Source organism: Triticum aestivum, chromosome 5B, assembly GCF_018294505.1.
Source record: "Triticum aestivum cultivar Chinese Spring chromosome 5B, IWGSC CS RefSeq v2.1, whole genome shotgun sequence".
NCBI lineage: Eukaryota > Viridiplantae > Streptophyta > Magnoliopsida > Poales > Poaceae > Triticum > Triticum aestivum.
Window position 1 is genome coordinate 12,297,395 of NC_057807.1, and position 24,624 is coordinate 12,322,018.

At 45.9% G+C, this 24,624-nt stretch overlaps 1 protein-coding gene across 1 annotated transcript; it reads right to left on the reverse strand.

Annotated features, from left to right (window-relative positions):
* Positions 1-12,863: 12,863 nt before the first annotated feature.
* On the reverse strand, positions 12,864-17,815 carry LOC123110114 (enolase). Its single transcript, XM_044530558.1, has 17 exons — positions 17,553-17,815; positions 16,669-16,732; positions 16,430-16,494; positions 15,740-15,787; positions 15,576-15,662; positions 15,400-15,480; positions 15,207-15,308; positions 15,043-15,123; positions 14,888-14,962; positions 14,649-14,711; positions 14,475-14,555; positions 14,197-14,391; positions 14,058-14,108; positions 13,850-13,938; positions 13,703-13,754; positions 13,529-13,585; positions 12,864-13,247 (listed from the first exon to the last, which is right to left on the reverse strand). Exons 1-17 carry the CDS (start codon positions 17,619-17,621, stop codon positions 13,167-13,169), a joined length of 1,341 nt encoding a protein of 446 aa, XP_044386493.1. The 5' UTR covers positions 17,622-17,815; the 3' UTR covers positions 12,864-13,166.
* Positions 17,816-24,624: the final 6,809 nt, after the last annotated feature.

Here is a 24,624-nt window from a genome sequence, read left to right on the forward strand (position 1 = left end):
CATAATTCATACGATGTTGTCTCAATGGATTTAGACGGTGCCCTATTTAAAGTGAATGTGGTTGTCTCTAAAGCATAGCCCCAAAATGATAGCGATAAATCGGTAAGAGACATCATAGATCGCACCATGTCCAATAGAGTGCGATTACGATGTTCAGACACACCATTACGCTAAGGTGTTCCAGGCGGCGTGAGTTGTGAAACAATTCCACATTTCCTTAAGTGCATACCAAACTCGTGACTTAAATATTCTCCTCCATGATCTGATCGTATGAACTTTATTTTCCTGTCGCGTTGATTCTCTACCTCACTCTGAAATTCCTTCAACTTTTCAAAGGTCTCAAACTTGTGTTTCATCAAGTAGACATATCCATATCAACTTAAGTCATCAGTGAGGGTGAGAACATAACGATAGCCACCGCGAGCCTCAACGCTCATTGGACCGCACACATCAGTATGTATTATTTCCAACAAGTTGGTTGCTCGCTCCATTTTTCTGGAGAACGGAGTCTTGGACATCTCGCCCAAAAGGCATGGTTCGCACGTGTCAAATGATTCATAACCAAGAGACTCCAGAAGTCCATCTGCATGGAGTTTCTTCATGCGTTTGACACCAATGTGACCAAGGCGGCAGTGCCACAAGTATGTGGGACTATCATTATTAACCTTACATCTTTTGGTATTCACACTATGAATATGTGTAACATCACGTTTGAGATTCAATAAGAATAAACCATTGACCAGTGGGGCATGACCATAAAACATATCTCTCATATAAATAGAACAACCATTATTCTCATATTTAAATGAGTAGCCATCTCGCATTAAACTAGATCCAGATACAATGTTCATTCTCAAAGCTGGCACTACATAACAATTCTTGAGGTTTAAAACTAATCCCGTAGGTAAATGTAGAGGTAGCGTGCCGACAGCGATCACATCGACCTTGGAACCATTCCCGACGCGCATCGTCACCTCGTCCTTCGCTAGTCTCCGTTTATTCCGCAGCTCCTGTTTTGAGTTACATATATGAGCAACCGCACCAGTATCAAATACCCAGGAGCTACTACGAGTACTGGTAAGGTACACATCAATAACATGTATATCACATATACATTTGGTGTTGCCGGCCTTCTTATCCCCTAGGTACTTGGGGCAGTTCCGCTTCTAGTGACCATTTCCCTTGCAATAAAAGCATTGAGTCTCAGGCTTGGGTCCATTGTTTGGCTTCTTCCCAGCAAATGATTTATCGGGTGTGGCAACTCCCTTGCCGTCCTTCTTGAAGTTCTTTTTACCCTTGCCTTTCTTGAAACTAGTGGTCTTATTAACCATCAACACTTGATGTTCCTTTTTGATTTCCACCTTCGGTGATTTCAGCATTGAATATAACTCAAGAATGGACTTCTCCATCCCCTGCATATTGTAGTTTATCAGAAAGCTCTTGTAGCTAGGTGGGAGCGACTGAAGGATTATGTCAATGACCGAGTCATCTGGGAGATTAACCGCCAACTGAGACAAACGGTTGTGTAACCCGGACATAGTGAGTATGTGCTCACTGACAGAACTGTTTTCCTCCATCTTACAACTGTAGAACTTGTCGGAGACTTCATATCTCTCAACTCGTGCATGAGCTTGGAAAACCATTTTCAGCTCTTGGAACATCTCATACGCTCCGTGCTGCTCAAAACGCTTTTGGAGCCCCGATTCTAAGCTGTAAAGCATGCCGCACTGAACCAGGGAGTAATCATCACTACACGACTGCCAGGCGTTCATAACGTCTTGAGTTGCTGGGAAAATGGGTGCTTCACCTAGTGGTGCTTCTAGGACATATGCTTTCTTGGCAGCTATGAGGATGATCCTCAAGTTCCGGACCCAGTTCGTATAGTTGCTACCATCGTCTTTCAGCTTGGTTTTCTCTAGGAACGCGTTGAAGTTGAGGGCAACATTAGCGTGGGCCATTTGATCTACAAGACATGTTGTAAAGATTTTTAGACTATGTTCATGGTAATTAAGTTCATACAATCAAATTTTAATGAACTCCCACTCAGATAGAAATCCCTTTAGTCATCTAAGTGATACATGATCCGAGTCAACTAGGCCATGTCCGATCATCACGTGAGACGGACTAGTCATCATCGGTGAACATCTTCATGTTGATCGTATCTACTATACGACTCATGTTCGACCTTTTGGTCTCTTGTGTTCCGAGGCCATGTCTGTACATGCTAGGCTCGTCAAGTCAACCTAAGTGTTTTGCATGTGTAAATATGGCTTACACCTGTTGTATGTGAATGTTAGAATCTATCACACCCGATCATCATGTGGTGCTTCAAAGCAACGAACTTTCGCAACGGTGCACAGTTAGGGGGAACACTTTCTTGAAATTTTAAGAGGGATCATCTTATTTATGCTACCGTCGTTCTAAGCAAATAAGATGTAAACATGACAAACATCACATGCAAATCATAAAGTGACATGATATGGCCAATATCATTTTGTGCCTTTGAACATCATCTTCGAGGCGCGGCATGATCACCTTCGTCGCCGGCATGACACCATGATCTCCATCATCATGATCTACATCATCGTGTCTCCATGAAGTTGTCTCGCCAACTATTACTTCTACTACTATAGCTAACGATTAGCAATAAAGTAAAGTAATTACATGGCGTTTTTCAATGACACGCGGATCATACAATAAATTAAGACAACTCCTATGGCTCCTGCCGGTTGTCATACTCATCGACATGCAAGTCGTGATTCCTATTACAAGAACATGATCAATCTCATACATCACATATCATTCATCACATTATTTTGGCCATATCACATCACATAGCATTCCCTGCAAAAACAAGTTAGACGTCCTCTAATTGTTGTTGCATATTTTATGTGGCTGCTATGGGTTTCTAGCAAGAACGTTCTTACCTACGCAAAGCCACAACGGTGATATGCCAATTGTTATTTACCCTTCATAAGGACCCTTTTCATCAAATCTGATCCGACTAAAGTGGGAGAGACTGGCACCCGCTAGCCACCTTATGCAACAAGTGCATGTCAGTCAGTGGAACCTGTCTCACGTAAGCGTACGTGTAAGGTCGGGCCGGGCCGCTTCATCCTACAATACCGTCGAAACAAGATAGGACTAGTAACGGCAAGCATATTGAACAAAACCAACGCCCACAACTACTTGTGTTCTACTCGTGCATAGAATATACGCAAAAGACCTAGCTCATGATGCCACTATTGGGGAACATAGCAGAAATTCAAAATTTTCTACGCATCACCAGGATCAATCTATGGAGATTCTAGCAACAAGAGAGAGGGGAGTGTATCTTCATACCCTTGAAGATCGCGGCGCGGAAGCGTTACAAGAACGCGGTTGGAGGAGTCATACACGCAGTGATTCAGATCATGGTCGATTCCGATCTAAGCACCGAACAACAGCGCTTCCGTGTTCAACACACGTGCAGCCCGGTGATGTCTCCCGTGCCTTGATCCAGCAAGGAGGAGGGAGAGGTTGGGGAAGACAACTCCAACATCAGCACGATGGCGTGGTGGTGGTGGAGCAGAGTGGTTTCCAGCAGGGCTTCGCCAAGCACTACGAAGGACGAGGATGTGGAGAGGTAGGGTTGCGCCAAGACAGAGAGAGAGAGAGAGAGAGAGAGAGAGACTCGTGTCTTTGGCAGCCCCAAAAAACCCACTATATATAGGACGAGTGGAGGTGGTTGCGCCCCCTCTAGGGTTCCCACCCTAGGGGGTGCGGCAGCCCTAGATGGGACTGGAGGGGGCGGCAAGGAGGGGGAGAGAGATTCGTGTGTTTGGCAGCCCCAAAACCCCCACTATGCATAGGAGGAGGGGAGGTGGCTGCGCCCCCTCTAGGGTTCCCACCCTAGGGGGTGCGGCAGCCCTAGATGGGACTTGGAGGGGGCGGCCAGGAGGGGGAGAGGGGGTGCGCCCTAGGGTGGGCCTTTAGGCCCATCTGCGCCTAGGGTTTCCCCTCTGTCCTCCTAGTTGCGCCTTGGGCCTTGGTGGGAGGCGCACCATACCACTCAGGGGCTGGTCCCTTCCCACTCTTGGCCCATGCAAGCCTCCGGGGCTGGTGGCCCCTCCCGGTGGACCCCCGAAACCCTTCCAGTGGTCCCGGTACATTATCGATGACGCCCGAAATACTTCCGGTGGCCAAAACCTCAATTTTCATATATATTATTCTTTACCTCCGGACCATTCCGGAACTCATCGTGACATCCGAGATCTCATCCGGGACTCCGAACAACATTCGGTAACCACATACAAACTTCCCTTATAACCCTAGCGTCATCGAACCTTAAGTGTGTAGACCCTACGGGTTCGGGAATCATGCAGACATGACCGAGATAGCTCTCCGGCCAATAACCAATAGCGGGATCTGGATATCCATGTTGGCTCCCACATGTTCCACGATCATCTCATCGGCTGAACCATGATGTCGGGGATTCAAGCAATCCCGTATACAATTCCCTTTGTCAATCGGTATGTTACTTGGCCGAGATTCGATCTTCGGTATCCCAATACCTCGTTCAATCTTGTTACCGGCAAGTCACTTTACTAACTCCGTAATGCATGATCCCATGACCAGCTACTTAGTCACATTGAGCTCATTATGATGATGCATTACCGAGTGGGCCCAGAGATACCTCTCCATCATACAGAGTGACAAATCCCAGTCTCGATTTGTGCCAACCCAACAGACACTTTCCAAGATACCTGTAGTGCACCTTTATAGCCACCCACTTACATTGTGACGTTTGGTACACCCAAAGCATTCCTACGTATCCGAGAGTTACACAATCTCATGGTCTAAGGAAATGATACTTGACATTATAAAAAGCTTTAGCAAACGAACTACACGATCTTGTGCTATGCTTAGGATTGGGTCTTGTCCATCACATCATTCTCCTAATGATGTGATCCCGTTATCAATGACATCTAATGTCCATGGTCAGGAAACCATAACCATCTATTGATCAACGAGCTAGTCAACTAGAGGCTCACAAGGGACATGTTGTGGTCTATGTATTCACACATGTATTACGGTTTCCGATTAATACAATTATAGCATGAATAATAGACAATTATCATGAACAAGGAAATATAATAATAACCTTTTTATTATTGCCTCTAGGGCATATTTCCAACAATTACTCACCGTTTTGGGGTCCTGGGGCGATTTCCATGGTTGTTGAACCCTAAGGTGCGCTTATGTGCAAGTCATGAACACTCGTCATTTTGGTTGATTTTGGCCCGTCTCATTGGCTATTGCTCACCATTTTGAGGTCCTGGAGCGATTTCCACGATTATTGATCCCCGAGATGTGGTTACATGTAGGTCATCAACACTAGTAGTTTTCGCTGATTTTGGCGTGTTTCGTGGACTATTACTCACCATTTTGGGGTCTCGATGCGATTTCCACAATTGATGAACATTGGGGTGCATTTACCTGTCAGTCATCAACACTCGCAGGTTTGGCTGATTTCATGGGCTATTTCATGGGCTATTACTAACCGTTTTGGGGTCCTGGGGCGATTTTCATGGTTGTTGAACCCTAAGGTGCGCTTATGTGCAGGTCATAAACACTCATCGTTTTGGTTGATTCTGGACCGTCTCATTGCCTATTGCTCACCATTTTCAGGCCCTGGAGCAATTTCCACGATTATTGATCCCCGAGTGTGTTTACGTGTAGGTCATCAACACTAGTAGTTTTGGCCGATTTTGGTGCGTTTCGTGGACTATTACTCACCATTTTTCAGGTCTCGATGCGATTTCCATGGTTGATGAACCTCAGGGTGCATTTACCTATCGGTCATCAAGACTTGCAGGTTTGGCCGATTTGGGCCCGTTTTGTGGACTATTACTCACTGTTTTGGGGTCCCGAAACGATTTTCTTGGTTGATGAACCCCAAGGAGCGCTTACATGCATGATATTAACACTCGCCGTTTTGGCCGCTTCTAGCCTGTTTCATGGACAATTACTCACCGGTTTGGGGTCCTAGAGCGATTTTTATGATTGCTGAACCCAAAGGTGCGCTTACTTATCGTTCATCAACACTCACCATTTTGGCCGATTCTGGCCCGTTTCATTGACTATTACTCACTGTTTTGCGGTAAGGAGCAATTTCCATGGTTATTGAACCCCGAGGTGCACTTGTGTGTAGGTCATTAACACTCGCTATTTTGGCCGATTATGGCCCGTTTCGTGGACTATCACTCAGAGTTTTGGGGTCCTGGAGCGATTTCCACGATTGACGATCCCCGGAATGCGCTTACATGTCGTTCATTAACACTCGCCGTTTTGGCCAATTCTAACCCGTTTCATGGGCTATTACTCACTGTTTTGGGGTCCCTGTGCGATTTCCATGGTTGTTGAAATCAAAGGTGCTATTACGTGCAGGTCATCAACACTCGCCGTTTTGGCTAATTTGGACCGTCTCATGGGCTATTGCTCACCATCTTGAGGTCCTGGAGCGATTTCCACGATTAATGATCCCCAAGGTGCGTTACATGTAGGTCATCAACACTAGCAATTTTGGCCGATTTTGGCGCGTTTCATTGACAATTACTCACCATTTTGGGGTCTTGGTGCAATTTCCACGATTGATAAACCTCGGGGTGCATTTACCTATCGGTCATCAACACTCATAGGTTTGGTCGATTCTAGCCCGTTTCATGGGCTATTACTCACCGTTTTGGGGTCCTGGGGCGATTTACATGGTTGTTGAACCCTAAGGTGCGCTTATGTGCAGGTCATCAGCACTCGTCGTTTTGGTTGATTCTGGCCCATCTCATTGGCTATTGCTCACCATTTTGAGGTCCTGGAGCGATTTCCACGATTATTGATCCCCGAGGTGCGTTTACGTGTAGGTCATCAACACTAGCAGTTTTGGCCGACTTTGGCGCGTTTCGTTGACTATTACTCACCATTTTGGGGTCTCGGTGCGATTTCCACGATTGATGAACCTCGGGGTGCATTTACCTATCGGTCATCAACACTCACAGGTTTGGCCGATTCTAACCCGTTTCATGGGCTATTACTCACTGTTTGGGGGTCCTATGGCGATTTCCATGGTTGTTGAACCCTAATGTGCGCTTATGTGCAGGTCATCAACACTAGCAGTTTTGGCCGATTTTGGCGCGTTTCTTGGACTATTACTCACCATTTTGGGGTCTCAGTGTGATTTCCATGATTGATGAACCTCGGGGTGCATTTACCTATCGGTCATCAACACTCGTAGGTTTGGCCGATTCTGGCCCGTTTCATGGGCTATTACTCACCGTTTTGGGGTCCTGGGGCGATTTCCATGGTTGTTGAACCCTAAGGTGCGCTTATGTGCAGGTCATCAACACTCGTCGTTTTGGTTGATTCTGTCCCGTCTCATTGGCTATTGCTCACCATTTTGAGGTCCTGGAGCAATTTCCACGATTATTGATCCCCGAGGTGCGTTTACGTGTAGGTCATCAACACTAGTAGTTTTGCCGATTTTGGCGTGTTTCGTGGACTATTACTCACCATTTTGGGGTCTCGATGCGATTTCCACGATTGATGAACCTCGGGGTGCATTTACCTATCAGTCATCAACACTCACAGTTTTGACTGATTCTGGCCCGTTTCATGGGTTATTACTCACCGTTTGGGGGTCCTGGGGCGATTTCCATGGTTATTGAATCCTAAGGTGCGCTTATGTGCAAGTCATCAACACTCGTCGTTTTGGTTGATTCTGGCCCGTCTAATTGGCTATTGCTCACCATTTTGAGGTCCTGGAGCGATTTCCACGATTATTGATCCCCGAGGTGTGTTTACGTGTAGGTCATCCACACTGGTAGTTTTGGCCGATTTTGACGCGTTTTGTGGACATTACTCACCATTTTGGGGTCTCGATGCGATTTCCACGATTGATGAACCTCGGGGTGCATTTACCTATCAGTCATCAACACTCGCAGTTTTGACTGATTCTGGCCCGTTTCATGGGTTATTACTCACCGTTTTGGGGTCCTGGGGCGATTTCCATGGTTATTGAATCCTAAGGTGCGCTTATGTGCAAGTCATCAACACTCGTCATTTTGGTTGATTCTGGCCCGTCTAATTGGCTATTGCTCACCATTTTGAGGTCCTAGAGCGATTTCCACAATTATTGATCCGCGAGGTGTGTTTACGTGTAGGTCATCCACACTGGTAGTTTTGGCCGATTTTGACGCGTTTTGTGGACATTACTCACCATTTTGGGGTCTTGATGCGATTTCCACGATTGATGAACCTTGGGGTGCATTTACCTATCGGACATCAACACTCGCAGGTTTGGCCGATTCGGCCCATTACGTGGAGTATTACTCACCGTTTTGGGGTCCCAAAACGATTTTCTTGGTTGATGAACCCCAAGGAGCGCTTACATGCATGATATTAACACTCGCGGTTTTGGACGATTCTGACTTGTTTCGTGGACAATTATTCTCCGATTTGGGGTCCTAGAGCGATTTTTATGGTTGCTGAACCCAAAGGTGCGCTTACGTATCGTTCATCAACACTCACCGTTTTGGCCGATTCTGACCCGTTTCATGGACTATTACTCACCGTTTTGGGGTAAGGAGCAATTTCCATGGTTACTGAACCCCGAGGTGCACTTATGTGCAAGTCATTAACACTCGCTATTTTGGCCGATTCTGGCCCGTTTCGTGGACTATTACTCATAGTTTTGGGGTCCTGAAGCAATTTCCATGATTGACGATCCCCGGGGTGCGCTTATGTTGTTTCTGCACCGCACATGTGTTCTTGCTGAACATAACGGAAGACTTGTCGTAGTTCACAATATGTCTCGAGCACACCTCATATAGATTTATCATGTTCTGCAGATGTATGGCACTCTCTCATGAAGCTTTCATAAGTACCAAACAGTCATCTGCAAATAGTAGATGTTCAAGCAACGAAGAAAACCCCTCGGCAACAATCAAAAAAAGATATGGTGATAGAGGATCACCTTGATGGAGACCTCTTTGGGGCACCACCACATCTGTGCATTCTCCATTCACCTTAAACTTGTATGACACGGTGGAGATACATAGCATTACAAGCTTAATCCACCTCTCCTCAAAGCTGAGCTAGTACATCATCTTCTCCAAGAAGCCCCACTCCACCCTATTATATGCCTTGCTCATATCCAACTTCACCGCGACATAGCCATCTTTTCCCATTCTCTTATTCTGCATGTAATGGGTACATTCATAAGCAAGCAAGATATTATCCGTGATCAAGCGGCCCGGTACAAAAGCGCTCTAGTTTGTTGAAATGATGTCAGTGAGTATTTGTTTCAGCCGGTTAGCAAGTACCTTCGAGGTAAGTTTATAAACCACATTGCAAAGACTAATGGGCCTCAAGTCCTTCATGCTCTCCGGTTTATGCACCTTCGGTATGAGGACAACACATATATCATTCCAACCTTCAGGCATAGGACCCCCATTAATCACACTCAGAACTTTAGTAGTCACATTCTCTCCCACAATATTCCAACATTTTTATAAAAGATAGATGGCATACCATCCGGACCCGGGGCCTTTAGGTCTCCAATACTCTGTAAGGCATCAACAATCTCCTTTTCTGTGAACGCCTCGCCGAGTAAGGCATTCATTTGCGGAGTCACTCGGGGGTCAACGTGACCCAAGAGCTCCTTCGTCCTCGTACCTGCATGGGAGGTAAAAAGATTCAAAAAATAGTTTGTCACCACATCTTTCATGGCCCCCTCTTCCTCCACCATTGTACCATCCTCCTTCTTCAACCTCCTAATCTTATTCCTTCGCTTTCTCTTTGAGGTTGTTGCATGGAAGAATTTTGTGTTTCTATCCACGCACTTCAGCCAATGTACATGTGCACGTTGCCTCCAATAGGTTTCCTAGGTCCCCTAGGATATTTCTACTCCAATCAACAAGGTCTCTCATCACTCCTCTTGTCACCTCTGCTACCTTCTTATCACTGCCCGACATCTCTCCCTCCCACTTGTTTCGAACCAGTTCTCGACACATCTCCTTTTCAAGCAATCTCGCTTCGAATTTGGGCTCCAAACTCCTCGTCGACCCCCTTCTTAGCCTAGCAGCCCCTTGCAGCTCAATAATTATCGGGCAATGATCCGAGTGCCGAGGGTCTCCATTGATGACACGGAACGCTGGAAATCTGTTGCACCAAGTCTGCATGACGACTGTCCTATCTAGTCTTTCTTTAATGTACCGGGAAGCATCATGACTAAGATTTCGCCAAGTGAAGGTGTCCCCCACAAGGTTGAGATCTCGCAGCTCACACACCTCTAGAGCCGCTTTAAACCGGTCCATGCAAACTTGATATCGTGGTGCTCCTCCATCCTTCTCCCATGAATGTAGAATTTCGTTGAAATCTCCGGCACACAGCCAAGGCTTATTGCTTTGGTGTTTCAGGTTTCGCAGCAACTTCCACGTCTTATCTTTCTCATTATGTTTTGGTTCTCCATAAATCCCTATGAACCGCCAAACGAATCCATCTGATTCAGTAATTTCCGTGTCAATATGGTACCGAGAGATAAACCCAATTAGCTTGAGATTAGCTTGAGATTAACTTGATTCTTCCAAAACAAGTCTAGTCCACCACTCTGTCCCTCGCAGTCTTTTACAATCATATTGGTCATGCCCATCTTCCACCTCAACCATTCCAGTCTGGCATGCACCATCTTTGTTTCCGACAAAAAAAGCATGTCGGGGTCCTCCTCCTTCTGAAGTTCCACAAGGCTGCAAATTGCTAGGCCGTTCCCCAACCCCCGCCAATTCCATGAGATAAGCTTCATTGGTTCCCGCAGGGTTGTCCCGGCAACCCCGCATCCCACATTTCTTTGTGCCTTCGTCTCCCTCCTTGTCACTCCCCCCTTCCTTTGTATTCTTTGCCCCCACCCACCCCCCCTCCCCATTCCATCAATATCCATGTCCTCTCCCTTCCTCTTCTCATGATGACCACTGATGCGGCAACACCCGTACTCTCCCTTGACACACGCTTAAACGTGTCGTTCCTGCCCTTCTCACTCTCTTTTTTAAGGTATGAGCCTTCTCCTCTGCATGCAGCTCCCTCGGCATGTTTTGCTCCCCTCTCTACCCCTGCAGACGGGTCCCCTTGCTTGTTTGGGACTGCCTTGTTTGTGGTTGCACCCACTGATCCTCCCGCTTACTCCAAAGCACCAAAACTCGGGCATTTTTGCTCTTTTCCTCACCCTTTTCCTTATTTTGTTGGCCCGCTGCCAGTGTGATCTTTAGAGGACTAGTAACTTCAGTTTCGATCGTGCTCTTCTTCCCATTGTCTCCCCCACTTCCACTCGATTTTTTCCAGGAGTCCACATCACTCCTAGACCTCCCCTCGCTATTCAGCCACCCATATCTCATGCCCGAACTGCCATCACTGTTTTCTCTCCAGTTCACTCTTCCTGCCTCATTGACATGAGCTCTTTCCGGCACATACTTCAGCCATCTTCCAAACTCAACTTGTTGGCCCTTCTTCAGCTTGATGTTGCACTCTCTGTCCACATGACCAAGCTTCCCACAAGTATAGCAGAAATCAGGCTAATATTCGTACCCAAAGTGGCACCAGATCCTCCCTTCATTTCCTTTTTCGATCTCTCTTCATCGGTCATGCCTACCTCCATGTCACTCCCTATTCCCCCTCCTCCGGTTCTACGTCCAGGTACAGTCCCCTCATGAGAGGTTCTGCGACTTTGATCTTCACTTTTACCCTCAAGCATTTACCCAATGCCCTTCCATCCTCGCCAGCATCAACCTCCATCAATTTACCTATTTCTTCCGCCAAGTCTTCTCATACCTCCCTGCACATCATTCCCAACGGAACATTGTAGATTCTCACCCAGATTGGCACCGTGTCGAAAGTGTAATCCTCCGGTGTTTTGCGAGGATCGAAGTCTTCCATCACAAGCAGCTCCTTGCCAAAGGTCCATGGGCCATTATCCAATGCTTTTCTCTTCCTCGCCTCGTGATGAAAAAGGAACATGAATCGGTTCTCTCCCATTCCTCCACCTTAGACTCTTCATCGGGCACCAAATCTTGCCTAGCGCCAGCTCCATACCTCGGTTTATCAGAGAACAACTTCCCCATTGCTTTAGCCACGCTCCCCTTCTGCTCTGACGCTCCTTTGAGAGATTCATGCACTTCAACTTGTCTTCAACGTTGTACATGGCTCCTGAACAACCTCTACACCTTGAAATGGAAGAAATTGAACCATCCCGGAGGAAAATTGGGATGGTGGGAGATGTATGCCCGTGTGCACTGATACACAGAAAGGAAAATTGGGATGGTGAGAGGTGTATGCCCGTGTGCACTTATACACAGAAGGCTTAACGAGGGGCAGGGAAAGGTGAGAATAGCAAGGGGAACACCACCTCAAGGAGGAATCAAAGGGGGATCGGAGAGGGGCCCAGATCGACCCGGCGCCGGGGAAAGGAGCCGCCGCCAGGGGCGAGGAAAACCTAGTCACTCTGCTTGTCCCCAACAGGGACACCACCGTCACGCAGGGGGCAGAACTTTCAGTCCAAACTTACCTAACCTGACCTTGTAACCATCAAGCAAAACGAAAATAAAGGCATGTGGGCTATCATGTACTCACATTTCCTATTTGTAGCAGGTTTCTCATCTACTCCCTCCGTTCCTAAATGTAAGTCTTTTTAGAGATTTCACTACAAACTACATACGGATGTATATGGACAGATTTTAGAGTGTAGATTCACTCATTTTGATCCGTATCTAGTCCATAGTGAAATCTTTTAAAAAGACTTATACTTAGGAACGGAGGGAGTATATAATAAAAAGAAAAACAGAGACGACAGAAAACAGTGGTAAAATAGGAATGTCGAACAAAGCATGCTTTCTGCACAAAACTAAACCGACGCCAAATACGAGTTTACTAGAGATCCAAAAGGTAATCAGGCGTGCTTGCTCGCTCACCACAAAGACCAAAATTGGAGCACGTAGGTACATATCCGTCCCGTTCACAGCAACATGCGGTACATTATTGCTCGACTAGTCCTAAGAGCTTCAACCATAGTTCATTCCACAAGTTAAGACACGCCCACTTTCACAAAAACAAGTGCAGAGTGATCATGTCTCGGATGCAGGTCCCATCTAGTATGGCTCCACCGGTGCGCGGAACTTGAGGCCGGCATACACAGCGGCAGCGCCCAGCTCTTCCTCGATCCTCAGAAGCTGTTCCAATTGGAAAAGAAATAACCCCTTAGTGTAAATTTGGGAAACCGAACAAAGAAAAACAAGACATGATTGCTCAAATAAACACATTACATTGAACAAAAGAATATCAGAAACCACTATCAGTCTAACGCTAAACACAGATGAGAAATCATTCTTAAATGAGCACATTGCATCGAACAAAAGGATAAAAAAGAAAGAATAATTTCTTTTTAGTAATTGCAAGAAGTCTTGTTGGTCTAACAGAATAGCAGTTCAAGAATTACAGGAAAGCCACTTGCCTGGTTGTACTTGGCAAGCCGCTCTGAGCGGCAGGGAGCCCCAGTCTTGATCTGACCCTGTTGCACATGATGAAACATTGGTCAGTTACTCCCGATCGATCCAGAGGAGAAGAAACAGCTGTCACATTAAAATTACTCAAGACAAACAATAAAATGAAGATCATGAAATCATACCGTGGACAAACCAACAGCCAAATCAGCAATGAATGTGTCCTCAGTCTCACCACTGCACACAGCAAATGTACATAAGCATACAAATGGTAATAACAATAGAAACAAGGGGGAAAACGGCGGGGTAACAAGGCGGTATCTCTTATGTACCTCCTGTGACTGGTCATCACACCCCAGCCAGCATGTTTCGACATCTTCACGGCCTCGATACTTTCAGTGACGGATCCAATTTGGTTAACCTACACATGAAAAGGATGAAACAATCAGATCATAATCCCTCCGATCAGGTACTTATTATGGATCGGAAGGAGTACTATGACGACCAAAGGAGAAGAATCAATTAACAGCTTCTGTTTACCTTCAGCAGAAGAGCATTGCATGACTTCTCCTTGATTGCCTTCGCAACTCTCTGCGCAACATAATTATACAACAAATTAACTGTAGTGATCCAACAGAATGAAAATGCCCACCTACACAACAGAAAACAAATCACTCACGGTTGGGTTGGTGACTAGAAGGTCATCACCAACAATCTGAACTTGCTCTCCACATTCTTCAGTCATCTTAGCATAGTGCACCCAGTCATCCTGGTCAAATGGGTCCTCAATCGACACAATGGGGTACTCACTCACGAATGACTTGTATACATTCTTCAGGCTATCTCCAGATATCTTCTGGGAACCATCGTTGTTCTACAGCAAGGGAAAGCAATGTTATAAATGCTCATGAAAAGAGAACAAATTGTTACCACAAAATAAACAATGGGGCTGCTTACCTCTTCCTTGAAGTTGAGGTCATATGTTTTGTCCTTGTCATTGTAGAACTCTGAAGCAGCAACATCCATTCCAATGACAACCTAGAATTTTCCAAAGCAACAAATCTCCTTCAATTACAAACTTAAAGGCTCAGTGAGAAGTGCACTACAACAGATTAATTCAAGCAGACAAACCTTGCCGGTGTATCCAGCCTTTTCAATTGCAGTCTTCAAGAGCTCAAGACCCTCCTTGTTCTCCTACAACACCCGAAAACAAAAAGAACTCAGATGACACCCCACAAGCATTGACCTCAATTTATAACAACACGGTAGTTCTATACATCCAAACATGACAGTCAGCAACTGTTGTCAAAACACCAAGACATAACAAAGCAAGGAAATCTGATATTAAACCTCCAAGGACAGGGAAATACCTGAATGTTAGGAGCAAAACCACCTTCATCTCCAACATTGGTGGCATCTTGCCCGTACTTCTTCTTGATAACAGACTGTCACAGAAAATGATCCTTTTAGTAAATTTACTTTTTACTACATGATAGCAAAGAGAAAAAGAAGATGAAAGAATTACCTTCAAGTTGTGGTACACTTCAACGCCCATCTTCATTGCCTCCTTGAATGAGGCAGCTCCAGTAGGAAGGATCATGAACTCCTGCAGATATGCAAGTATAGGCATAAATAACATATGTGCGAAAACAACATGAAAGATGTGAAAATCTTAGTTCAGAGCATTGCCTGCATAGCAAGCTTGTTTCCAGCATGGGATCCACCATTGATGACATTGAATGCAGGAACAGGCAAAACCAATTGCTTGTTGCCAGCAAGGTTGGCAATGTGCTGCAGTGAAGAATATATTCATGTTGAAAGACTTTAGGCAATAGCAAACAAATGTAGAATATTAAAAGAGGAGATCAGCAATGATGCACACCTGGTACAGCGGAATCTTCTTGATGCTGGCTCCAGCTTTGCAAATAGCTAGTGACACAGCCAGGATTGCATTAGCACCAAGCTGAATATACAGAAGAAATTGAGCTGTTAGAAGGGGACCTGCATATGGATATTAGCATTGGCACCAAGTAAAACTCGTGGTGGATTATGTACTACCTTCTGCTTGCACCAACCCCATTCGTTTTTGGTTCCATCAAGCTGCTGAACCATAAAGTTGTCGAGCTCAGTTTGAGCTGTAGGGTCCTGTAGAAGGAAATAGAGCACTGAATGAATTATGCATTCAACTCTCATATCACAATAGAGAAGGGGACAATGCTAACCTTGCCAATCAAAGCTGGTGCGATAATCAAGTTCACATTGTCAACAGCCTGTGAAAGAAAAAGAGAAATACATGTAAATACAAAGAAAAGACTAAATTACGCATGCACATGGACTATTCACTACAATAGAAAAAACCAGGATAGCTATAGTGAAACATAAAGACTAAATGATCCTGAGTTGTTTATTTCAGGGCAGTATAAATAAGGAAATAAGGCGTGCACAAGAGATATTGCCCATGATGATTCAGTTCATAAATACATAATCCTAAGCTACTACATATAATAAACGGCAATGAGATATAAAAAAATGCAACAACCTACCACATTAACATTAAGAAAACATATCATAGTTCACATTAACATTAAGAAAAAATCTACAACCTGGCACAAACTAGAAATATCAAGTTATACAGCACAAGGAAACATTGTATGGATGAAACCAACATCAAAAAATAACTTGTTCTCACAAACAGGATAACTGAAAAGCTACACTAGCACTGTTTGGTCCATTTGGCATAATAATTTGGTAAACAAGTAGGAAAATTTCAAAAGGTGACAAACAATATTGCTAGTGTAACAACAGCATAGAGTTGAGGCAAAAGAACATATACAGCAGCCACATCAGAGTTAAAGAACTATGACATAGAGTTAAAGAATGTGAAGATAAAGTTCGCTCAAATGGATGTAAACCTTGGAAACACCCTTTCCCAAGTAGTCAGATCCACCGTCTCTCAGTTCCAAAGCTTCATAAACACCTACAGAAGAGGGAAGATTCAGACAAGATTAGTAAAACAAAAACAATACAATAACATTCCGTAAATAATGATCCAAATAAGAGTTTGTGCCTTCACTAGTCAGGAACTCAGGAAACCAAAGCAGAAACTTAAGGTTGAAAAGGAGAGAGTGATGATAATAACAAAATAACTCACCAGTTGATGCACCGCTGGGAACAGCGGCCCTGGCGAAGGTTCCATCTGAGCAGCACACATCAACCTGATGCACAAAACCATGAGATTAGCCAAAATAGTTTACACTTTAGCATTATGCGTAGTTTAAACAATAAAATCCGAACAATGTCGCATTTCAAACAAAGCATCATGTTTCACCACAGCTGTAACTAGGACACAAACCATATACTAGCTACATTTAGCTATATATAAACGCAAAGCAGAACGACCAGCCATCTGTGGATACACACTGTGAAAACCTAAAACGGATTCCTAGCAGGCAAAATAAAAAAAAATGTATGCAGCCCAGCATCTGACTGAACAAACCACCTTGCATCAAATCTACCATATCCTCCAGAAAATAAAAGGCTGATACACCCAAAACCCCTTCGACAACTCATCAATTTACATTTTCGGCACATTACTTTCCACACCAAGTACGGCCATTATGCACAGATCAAACGATGAACACTCGGCAACAACCAGGACACGAAACCATAGTGGCCACATAAACACCGGGCCGATCTGCGAATCCCTGAGACGCATGACGACGTGCAGGCAAAATAAACTAGCACGCGCCACCGCGGCCGGCCAAACAAACCACCTCGCATCGAATCTAGCACATCCACAACCCAGGGAGTCTGGCCGAGGGGCAGCACTAATCTGCATCCTACCGGCCCGCCCGCCCAAAAACCCTCGAATCTAGCGCGTCAGAAACCTACGGCCCGCGCCCCAGCAGCCCCGACCCACGGCCGAATCACAAGATCGAAACCAAGCCGCTGCTGCGTACGCCCGCCGCCCTACCAGATCGAGTCGGACCGGACCACAACGCACAGATCGGGGAGACGGACGGGATGCGCGCGTACCTCGACGGTGGGGTTGCCGCGGCTGTCGAAGATCTGGCGGGCCTTCACGGACTGGATCGTCGCCGCCATGGCCGGGGCTGTAGCTTGGAGAGGAAGAAGCCGAAATAGATCGAAACGAATGGAGCGGAGGGCGGAGAAGGCGAGGAGAGGGGGCTTTAGGCAGGGCCGCCCGTTCTTTTTTATAGTCGCGAGATGAAAGGGAAGCGTCCCCCCGTTTTTAGCCGTGCCGCTGCTTGTGGGGACGAGGAAACTGGTGTGGGCGGCCGCACACGGGATGGATCGTCGATGTGTAATGAATGCATCGTATCTACCGTTGTGTACTCCTCCCAAGCCCGTATCGAAAACAATACTTGTTCAAGGGGGCAAAAGATTTCTCATTAATTAGAGCATCTACAGCGGGACTCGGCAAATCCGGCCCTTCAAATGCCCGCGTCCGCGAGCAGTGATCGGACACGTCTCAAATTTCAACATTTGCATCCGGACATCGCATATTAGATTCTCAAATCCATTACAAACTAAAATAAACCTAAGTACTGCGTCGATCAACTAGCTACTCGTCGGAGGAGATGTCGACGATCTCCGTGCCGGGCTCGGGCGGCAGCGGCAGCTCCGCCTCCTTCGGCTGCTCCGCTCCGGCCTCCCCAGCCTCTATCTCCGCATCGAGTTCGGCGAAGAGCGCTTCGGACTCCGCATGCTCCTGCTGGAGGATAGTGCGGTTGGCCTCCACACAGGCCTCATCCTGGATGGACTCCAGGATGGCTTGCTGCTCCGCCATCTCGACAGACTGGGCGACGGCAAACTCTGCCTCCGCCTGCTCCATATTGAAGCCCGACAGCAGCTGCTCCGCCTCCTCCACCTTCATCGGAGCCAACTCCTCCTCCCTCGGCTCCGACGAGTCCGGAGGCAGCCCGACAGCGATGCCGGTTGCGCGCGCGGCTTTTCTCGTCCGGATCTCCTGCTGGATCTCGACGCGACGCTCCGACGTGAGCACTGCGTAGTAGGTTATCTTACTCCGGACCATGGCAGACCACTGGAGCATGGGCAGAGCGCCAGAGCAGGAGAGGGAGGAGGTGGATGGGCTTGGACTGGCGGCGCGGAGAGGGGAAGGTGGATGGACTAGGGTTGCGGAGCTCCGGCCGAGTTAAATAGGCGGATTTTCTCTCGGCGGCGAGTCGAAGCGGCGCCACGCGGCGTTAACACTGCGGCGACGAAGGAGATGTCTATCAGACCGCCGAGTTTCCGGATGAGTCCACGTGGGACCCCTTCGTCAGTCCTACATGGCTGGTGTGCCCGGGCACTGATGCGTCACCAACGTATCTATAATTTATGAAGTACTCATGTCATGTTACAACAATTTTATATGGTTTTGGTATGATTTGAATGGAACTAATCCGGACTGACAATGTTTTCAGCAGAACTACCATTGTGTTGTTTTTTGTGCAGAAATAAAGTTTCTCAGAATGGAGTGAAACTATTTGACAATTTTTTTAACAGAAGAGCCACGACGTGCCCACGAGGCACTTGGGCGTGCCCAGGGGTGATGGTGCCGTGGTGCCTTGATATGTCTCCAACGTATCTATAATTTATGAAGTATTTATGCCATGTTTACAACAATTTTATATGGTTTTGGTATGATTTGCATGGAACTAACCCAGACTGGCACTGTTTTCAACACAACTACCATGGTGTTGTTTTTTGTGCAGAAATAAAAGTTCTCGGAATTGGATGAAATTTTTTGATGATTTTTTTGGAATAAATAAAAATACTGGAGCAAAGAACCACAGGAAGGGGGGCTGCTGCCCACAAGGCACGAGGGCACGCCACCCCCCATTTGGCGCGCCCAAGAGTGTAGTGGGCCCCCTCAGGCCCATCTTCGCGTGAAATCGATGCCAAAAAATCCTATAAATGCATAAACCCCCAAAAATAACTCTAGATGAGAAGTTTGGCTGCCGCAAACCCCTGTAGCCACGAAAAGCCAATCGGGAGCCCGTTCGGGCACCCTGTCGGAGGGGGAAATCATCATCGGAGGCCATCTTCATCATCCCTATGGTCTCCATGATGAGGAGGGAGTAGTCCACCCACGTGGTTGAGGGTTTGTACCAATAGCTATGTGTTTACTCTCTCTCTCTCTCTCGTGTTCTTGATTTGGCACGATCTTGATGTATCACGAGCTTTGTTAATATGGTTGGATCATATGGTGTTTCTCCCTCTCTATCTTGTTGTGATGAATTGAGTTTTCCCTTTGAGATTTCGTTATTATTGGATCGAATACTTTTATGGATTTGAGAGCACTTGATATATGTATTGAGATCTCAAATTCATCGGATCTCGACAAACACACCGCAAAAAGAGTTACATCAAATAGATCTCCAAGAAGATCGAGAAGAACTTTGTATTGAGATTCAAAGAGAGAGAGAAGAAGCCATCTAGCTAATAACTATGGACCCGAAGGTCTGTGGTAAAATACTCACAACTCATCGGAGAGGCCTTGGCGATGATGTAGAAGCCCTCCGTGATCGATTCCCCCTCCGGCGGAGCGCCGAAAAAGGCTCCAAGACGGGATCTCACGGGTACAGAAGGTTGCGGTGGTGGAAATAGTTTCTCGTGGTGCTCCTGGATGTTCTCGGGGTATGTAGATATATATAGGCGAAGGATGTAGGTCAGGGGAGCCACGGGAGGGGGGGCACGAGGCAGGGGGTGCCCCCCTCCCCTAGGGCGCGCCCTACACCCTCGTGTCCGCCTCGGCTGCTTCTTGATGTCCACTCCAAGTCACCTGGATTGCGTTTGTTCCAAAAAGATTGCTTCCGAAGGTTTCATTCCGTTTGGACTTCGTTTGATATTCATTTTCTGTGAAACATTGAAATAGGCAAAAAAATCAGCAATTCGGGCTGGGCCTCCGGTTAGTAGGTTAGTCCCAAAAATGATATAAAAGTGTAAAGTAAAGCCCATAAACATCTAAAACGGGTAATATCCAAAACGGGTAATATAATAGCATGGAACAATCAAAAACTATAGATACGTATCAATCTTCGAGAAGCTCGTCGGCGAGGCCGCCAAGCTCGCCCGCTACAACACGAAGCCCACCATCACCTCCCGGGAGATCTAGACCTCCGTCCGCCTCGTCCTCCCCGGCGAGCTCACCAAGCACGCCGTCTCCGAGGGCACCAAGGCCGTCACCAAGTTCACATCCTCTTAGATTGTACATCTAGTAGCAATTGTAGATGGTTCTATTACTTAGTGCTTGTCGACTGTGGCCAGAGGCGGAATTGGGCCTAGGGCAACTAGGGCTATAGCCCCAGGCGCGGCCGAACTAGTAGTTATACGTCCAAATAATTTTCTTCCATTTTTGTACCCCTAAAAGGCCCAGCCCCAGCCATGTAAACGCAGCCCAGGCATCAGCCCAGACAATAGCCCAACTAAGTATACCTACTTTCCATCGCAACCAGTTCGCAATTAGCCCACGATGCCATGATCGCGCGCTCAACCACACCGTATCTCCTTCTCGCTCGTCTGATCAGGAAATAGATCTGGCTCAAGCAATCACACTGCGCCGCCAATTCCCTTCGAGGCCACGATTGCTCGACTAGAGGGACGAACGTCTAGACCTACGCCCAGTCGGCTGGCGCTCGGAGCCTCGGATCGGATCATCTCTCGCCTCATCCGAGCTGCCCCCTCTAGCGCTCTGTTCTGCTCCATCTACACAACCGACTGGATATCTATCCGATTAGGCTTGTGATCTCTTGTACCATGTACTCTTTTTTCCCTAGTTCATTTTTTATCAACCGAAATCAAGGATTTGGTGATGCTAAATTTCATTTCATTGTTATTTGTTAACAGCAAAAAATTACCAATCCAAGATGATGAAGACCTGGACAATTAAATCCTTTTTCAAGCAACATCCAAATAGGCTGCATCAAACAATACACATCAACGAATGACCTTCGGAACGAGTAGGACTCGAAAAAATACACGAGGAAATGCAATGGTCTACTACCTTGTGCACTTGGCCATAATATTTTGTATTTGTAATTCATATGAACAATTGACTTAGTACATGTCCATTATCTTGATTTTAATTACTCTATTTTATGTTTACAGTTCCCGGTCCTTCTATTATTGCTGGTGAAGAATGATGTCCTCGAATAAAGCAAGTCTTCACTAATATGATATCGGGGTTTCTTCTCACAGTAAAAATGAACTTATATTTCACTTTTTGTTAACTATTTCTTTTGTCGGATTTCTTCTCTCAGTAAAACTGAACTTATATTTCATTGGTAATGTGACTTTGTGGTGTACTTTAACATGCATCTGTACATGGTATTTAATGTTATTTGTAGTCCCGCCACAATTGTTTTTATTTGTAGTCACTTAATTTTAGCCCTAGGCTTTGAGAAATCCTGGCTCCGCCTCTGACTGTGGCTATCTGGAAGTAGAAGTGGTGTTAGTGTTGGCTGGATGGGAATTGTTGAATGATTGTCGATACTCTGTTGGTTCTTTGGTTGCAACTAAACCCAGGCAAACGTCGGGCCGGGTCGGGTTCGGGCCGGGCTTGACAAAGCCCGAAGAGAAATTCCCAAGCCCGAGCCCGGCCCGGCCCGGCCCGAAGTACATGAACAGTGACACTTCTTTATTAAATTAATCATTTTCCGGATATTATATTAATTTATTATACCTATATTTCAAATAAAATATGTTTTTTATATATTTCGGGCTTTATTCGGGCCGGGCTTCGGGTCAGAAAATGGAGCCCGAGCCCGGCCCGAATGTCGGGCTTCGGGTTCGGGCCGACGGGCCGGGTTGTCCATGACCGGGTATAGTTGCAACAACTGAATTTGTGCTTAAAATCTTTCGGTTAACTGACATATTAAAAGTAGTGATCCATTTCAGCTATGATTACTAGTCTCTACCATGTGATTGTGCTTTTTGGTAATCCAAGTTATTTAGACTGATGATGTGCTGGTGATACGTCTACAACGTATCTATAATTTTTGATTGTTTCATGCTATTATATTACCTGTTTTGGATGTTTATGGGCTTTACTTTACACTTTCATATCACTTTTGGGACTAACCTACTAACCGGAGGCCCAGCCCGAATTGTTGTTTTTTTGCCTATTTCAGTATGTCGAAGGAAAGGAATATCAAACGGAGTGCAAACGGAATGAAACCTTCGGGAGCGATCTTTTTGGAACAAACGCAATCCAGGAGACTTGGAGTGGACGTCAAGAAGCAGCCGAGGCGGCCACGAGGGTGGCTAGCGCGCCCAGTAAGAGTGGGCGCACCCCTGCCTCGTGGGCCCCTCGTGGCTCCCCTGACCGACTTGCTTCGCCTATATATATCTACGTACCCCGAAAACATCCACGAGCACCACGAGAAATTATTTCCACTGCCGCAATCTTCTGCATCCGCGAGATCCCATCTTGGAGCCTTCGTCGGTGCTCCGCCGGAGGGGGAATCGACCACGGAGGCCCTCTCCATCTCCACCAAGGCCTCTCCGATGAGTTGTGAGTAGTTTACCACAAACCTTTGGGTCCATAGTTATTAGCTAGATGACTTCTTCTCTCTCTTTGATTCTCAATACAAAGTTCTCCTTCCTTTTCTTGGAGATCTATTTGATGTAACTCTTTTTGTGGTGTGTTTGTCGAGATCCGATGAATTGTGGGTTTATGATCAAGTTTATCTATGAGAAATATTTGAATCTCCTCTAAATTCTTTTATGTATGATTGGTTATCTTTGCAAGTCTCTTCAAATTATCAGTTTGGTTTGGCCTACTAGATTGATCGTTCTTGCCATGGGAGAAGTGCTTAGCTTTGGGTTCAATCTTGCGGTGTCCTTTCCCAGTGACAGCAGGTGCAGCAAGGTACGTATTGTATTGTTACCATCAAGGATAAAAAGATGGGGTTCATATCATATTGCATGAGTTTATCCCTCTACATCATGTCATCTTGCTTAATGTGTTACTCTGTTCTTATGAACTTAATACTCTAGATGCAGGCAGGAGTCGGTCGATGTGTGGAGTAATAGTAGTAGATGCAGGCAGGAGTCGGTCTACTTGTTGCGGACGTGATGCCTATATACATGATCATGCCTAGATAATCTCATAACTATGCACTTTTCTGTCAATTGCTCGACAGTAATTTGTTCACCCACCGTAATAATTATGCTATCTTTAGAGAAGCCACTAGTGAAGCCTATGGCCCCGGGGTCTATCTTTCTCACTTTCGCAAGTTACCGTGAAGGGATTGACAACCCTTTTATCGCGTTGGTTGCGAGGTTCTTGTTTGTTTGTGTAGGTGCGTGGGACTTTTGAGGAGCCTCCTACTGGATTGATACCTTGGTTCTCAAAACTGAGGGAAATACTTACGCTACTTTGCTGCATCACCCTTTCCTCTTCAAGGGAAAAACCAACGCATGCTCAACAGGTAGCAAGAAGGATTTCTGGCGCCGTTGCCAGGGAGGTCTTCGCTCAAGTCAAGACATACCAAGTATCCATCACAAACTCATCTCCCTCGCATTACATTATTTGGCATTTGCCTCTCGTTTTACTCTCCCCCACTTCACCCTTGCCATTTTATTCGCCCTTCTTCCGTTCGATCTTATGTTTGCTTGTGTCTCCATGTGCCTTCTATGTGCTTTCATCTTTGCTTGCTAAAAAACTATTGATATGGATCCACTTAAAGTGTTCTACTTGGATCATCTTTGATCCTTATGCGCTCGTGCTGAAACCCCAACTAGCCTAGTTGATGGGAAATCCTTAGATGAGCATGCTCATTTTGTGCGTCAATGTTTGTTTGAAAAGGGAAGCTCTTATGGTATCACATAAATAGTTTGCTTTGCTATGCTTGGAATCTTTGTGAAATTTATGATTTTACTTGTTGCTCTAAGAACCCTAAAAAACACCTTCCCTACCTATGTGAGTTTAATGATAATGAAATCTTATCTTCTTATGCAAAAGGTGTTTTATAGTTACTATGATATCGAACAAATTGAAGAATTTGTCGTTTTTAATGGTGCTCATGAAGTTGCTTCTTTGATTAAACAGTATGATATTACTCTCTACAAATCTGAAAAC

Excerpts from the sequence above, each read along its gene's own strand:
- LOC123110114 (XM_044530558.1), bottom strand. The coding sequence starts at position 17,621 with ATGGCGGCGACGATCCAGTCCGTGAAGGCCCGCCAGATCTTCGACAGC. Across the intron at positions 15,309-15,399 it reads AGAAGATTCCGCTGTACCAG|CACATTGCCAACCTTGCTGG; the intron begins GTGTGCATCATT and ends TCTTCACTGCAG. Across the intron at positions 14,556-14,648 it reads AGGCTGGATACACCGGCAAG|GTTGTCATTGGAATGGATGT; the intron begins GTTTGTCTGCTT and ends GGAAAATTCTAG.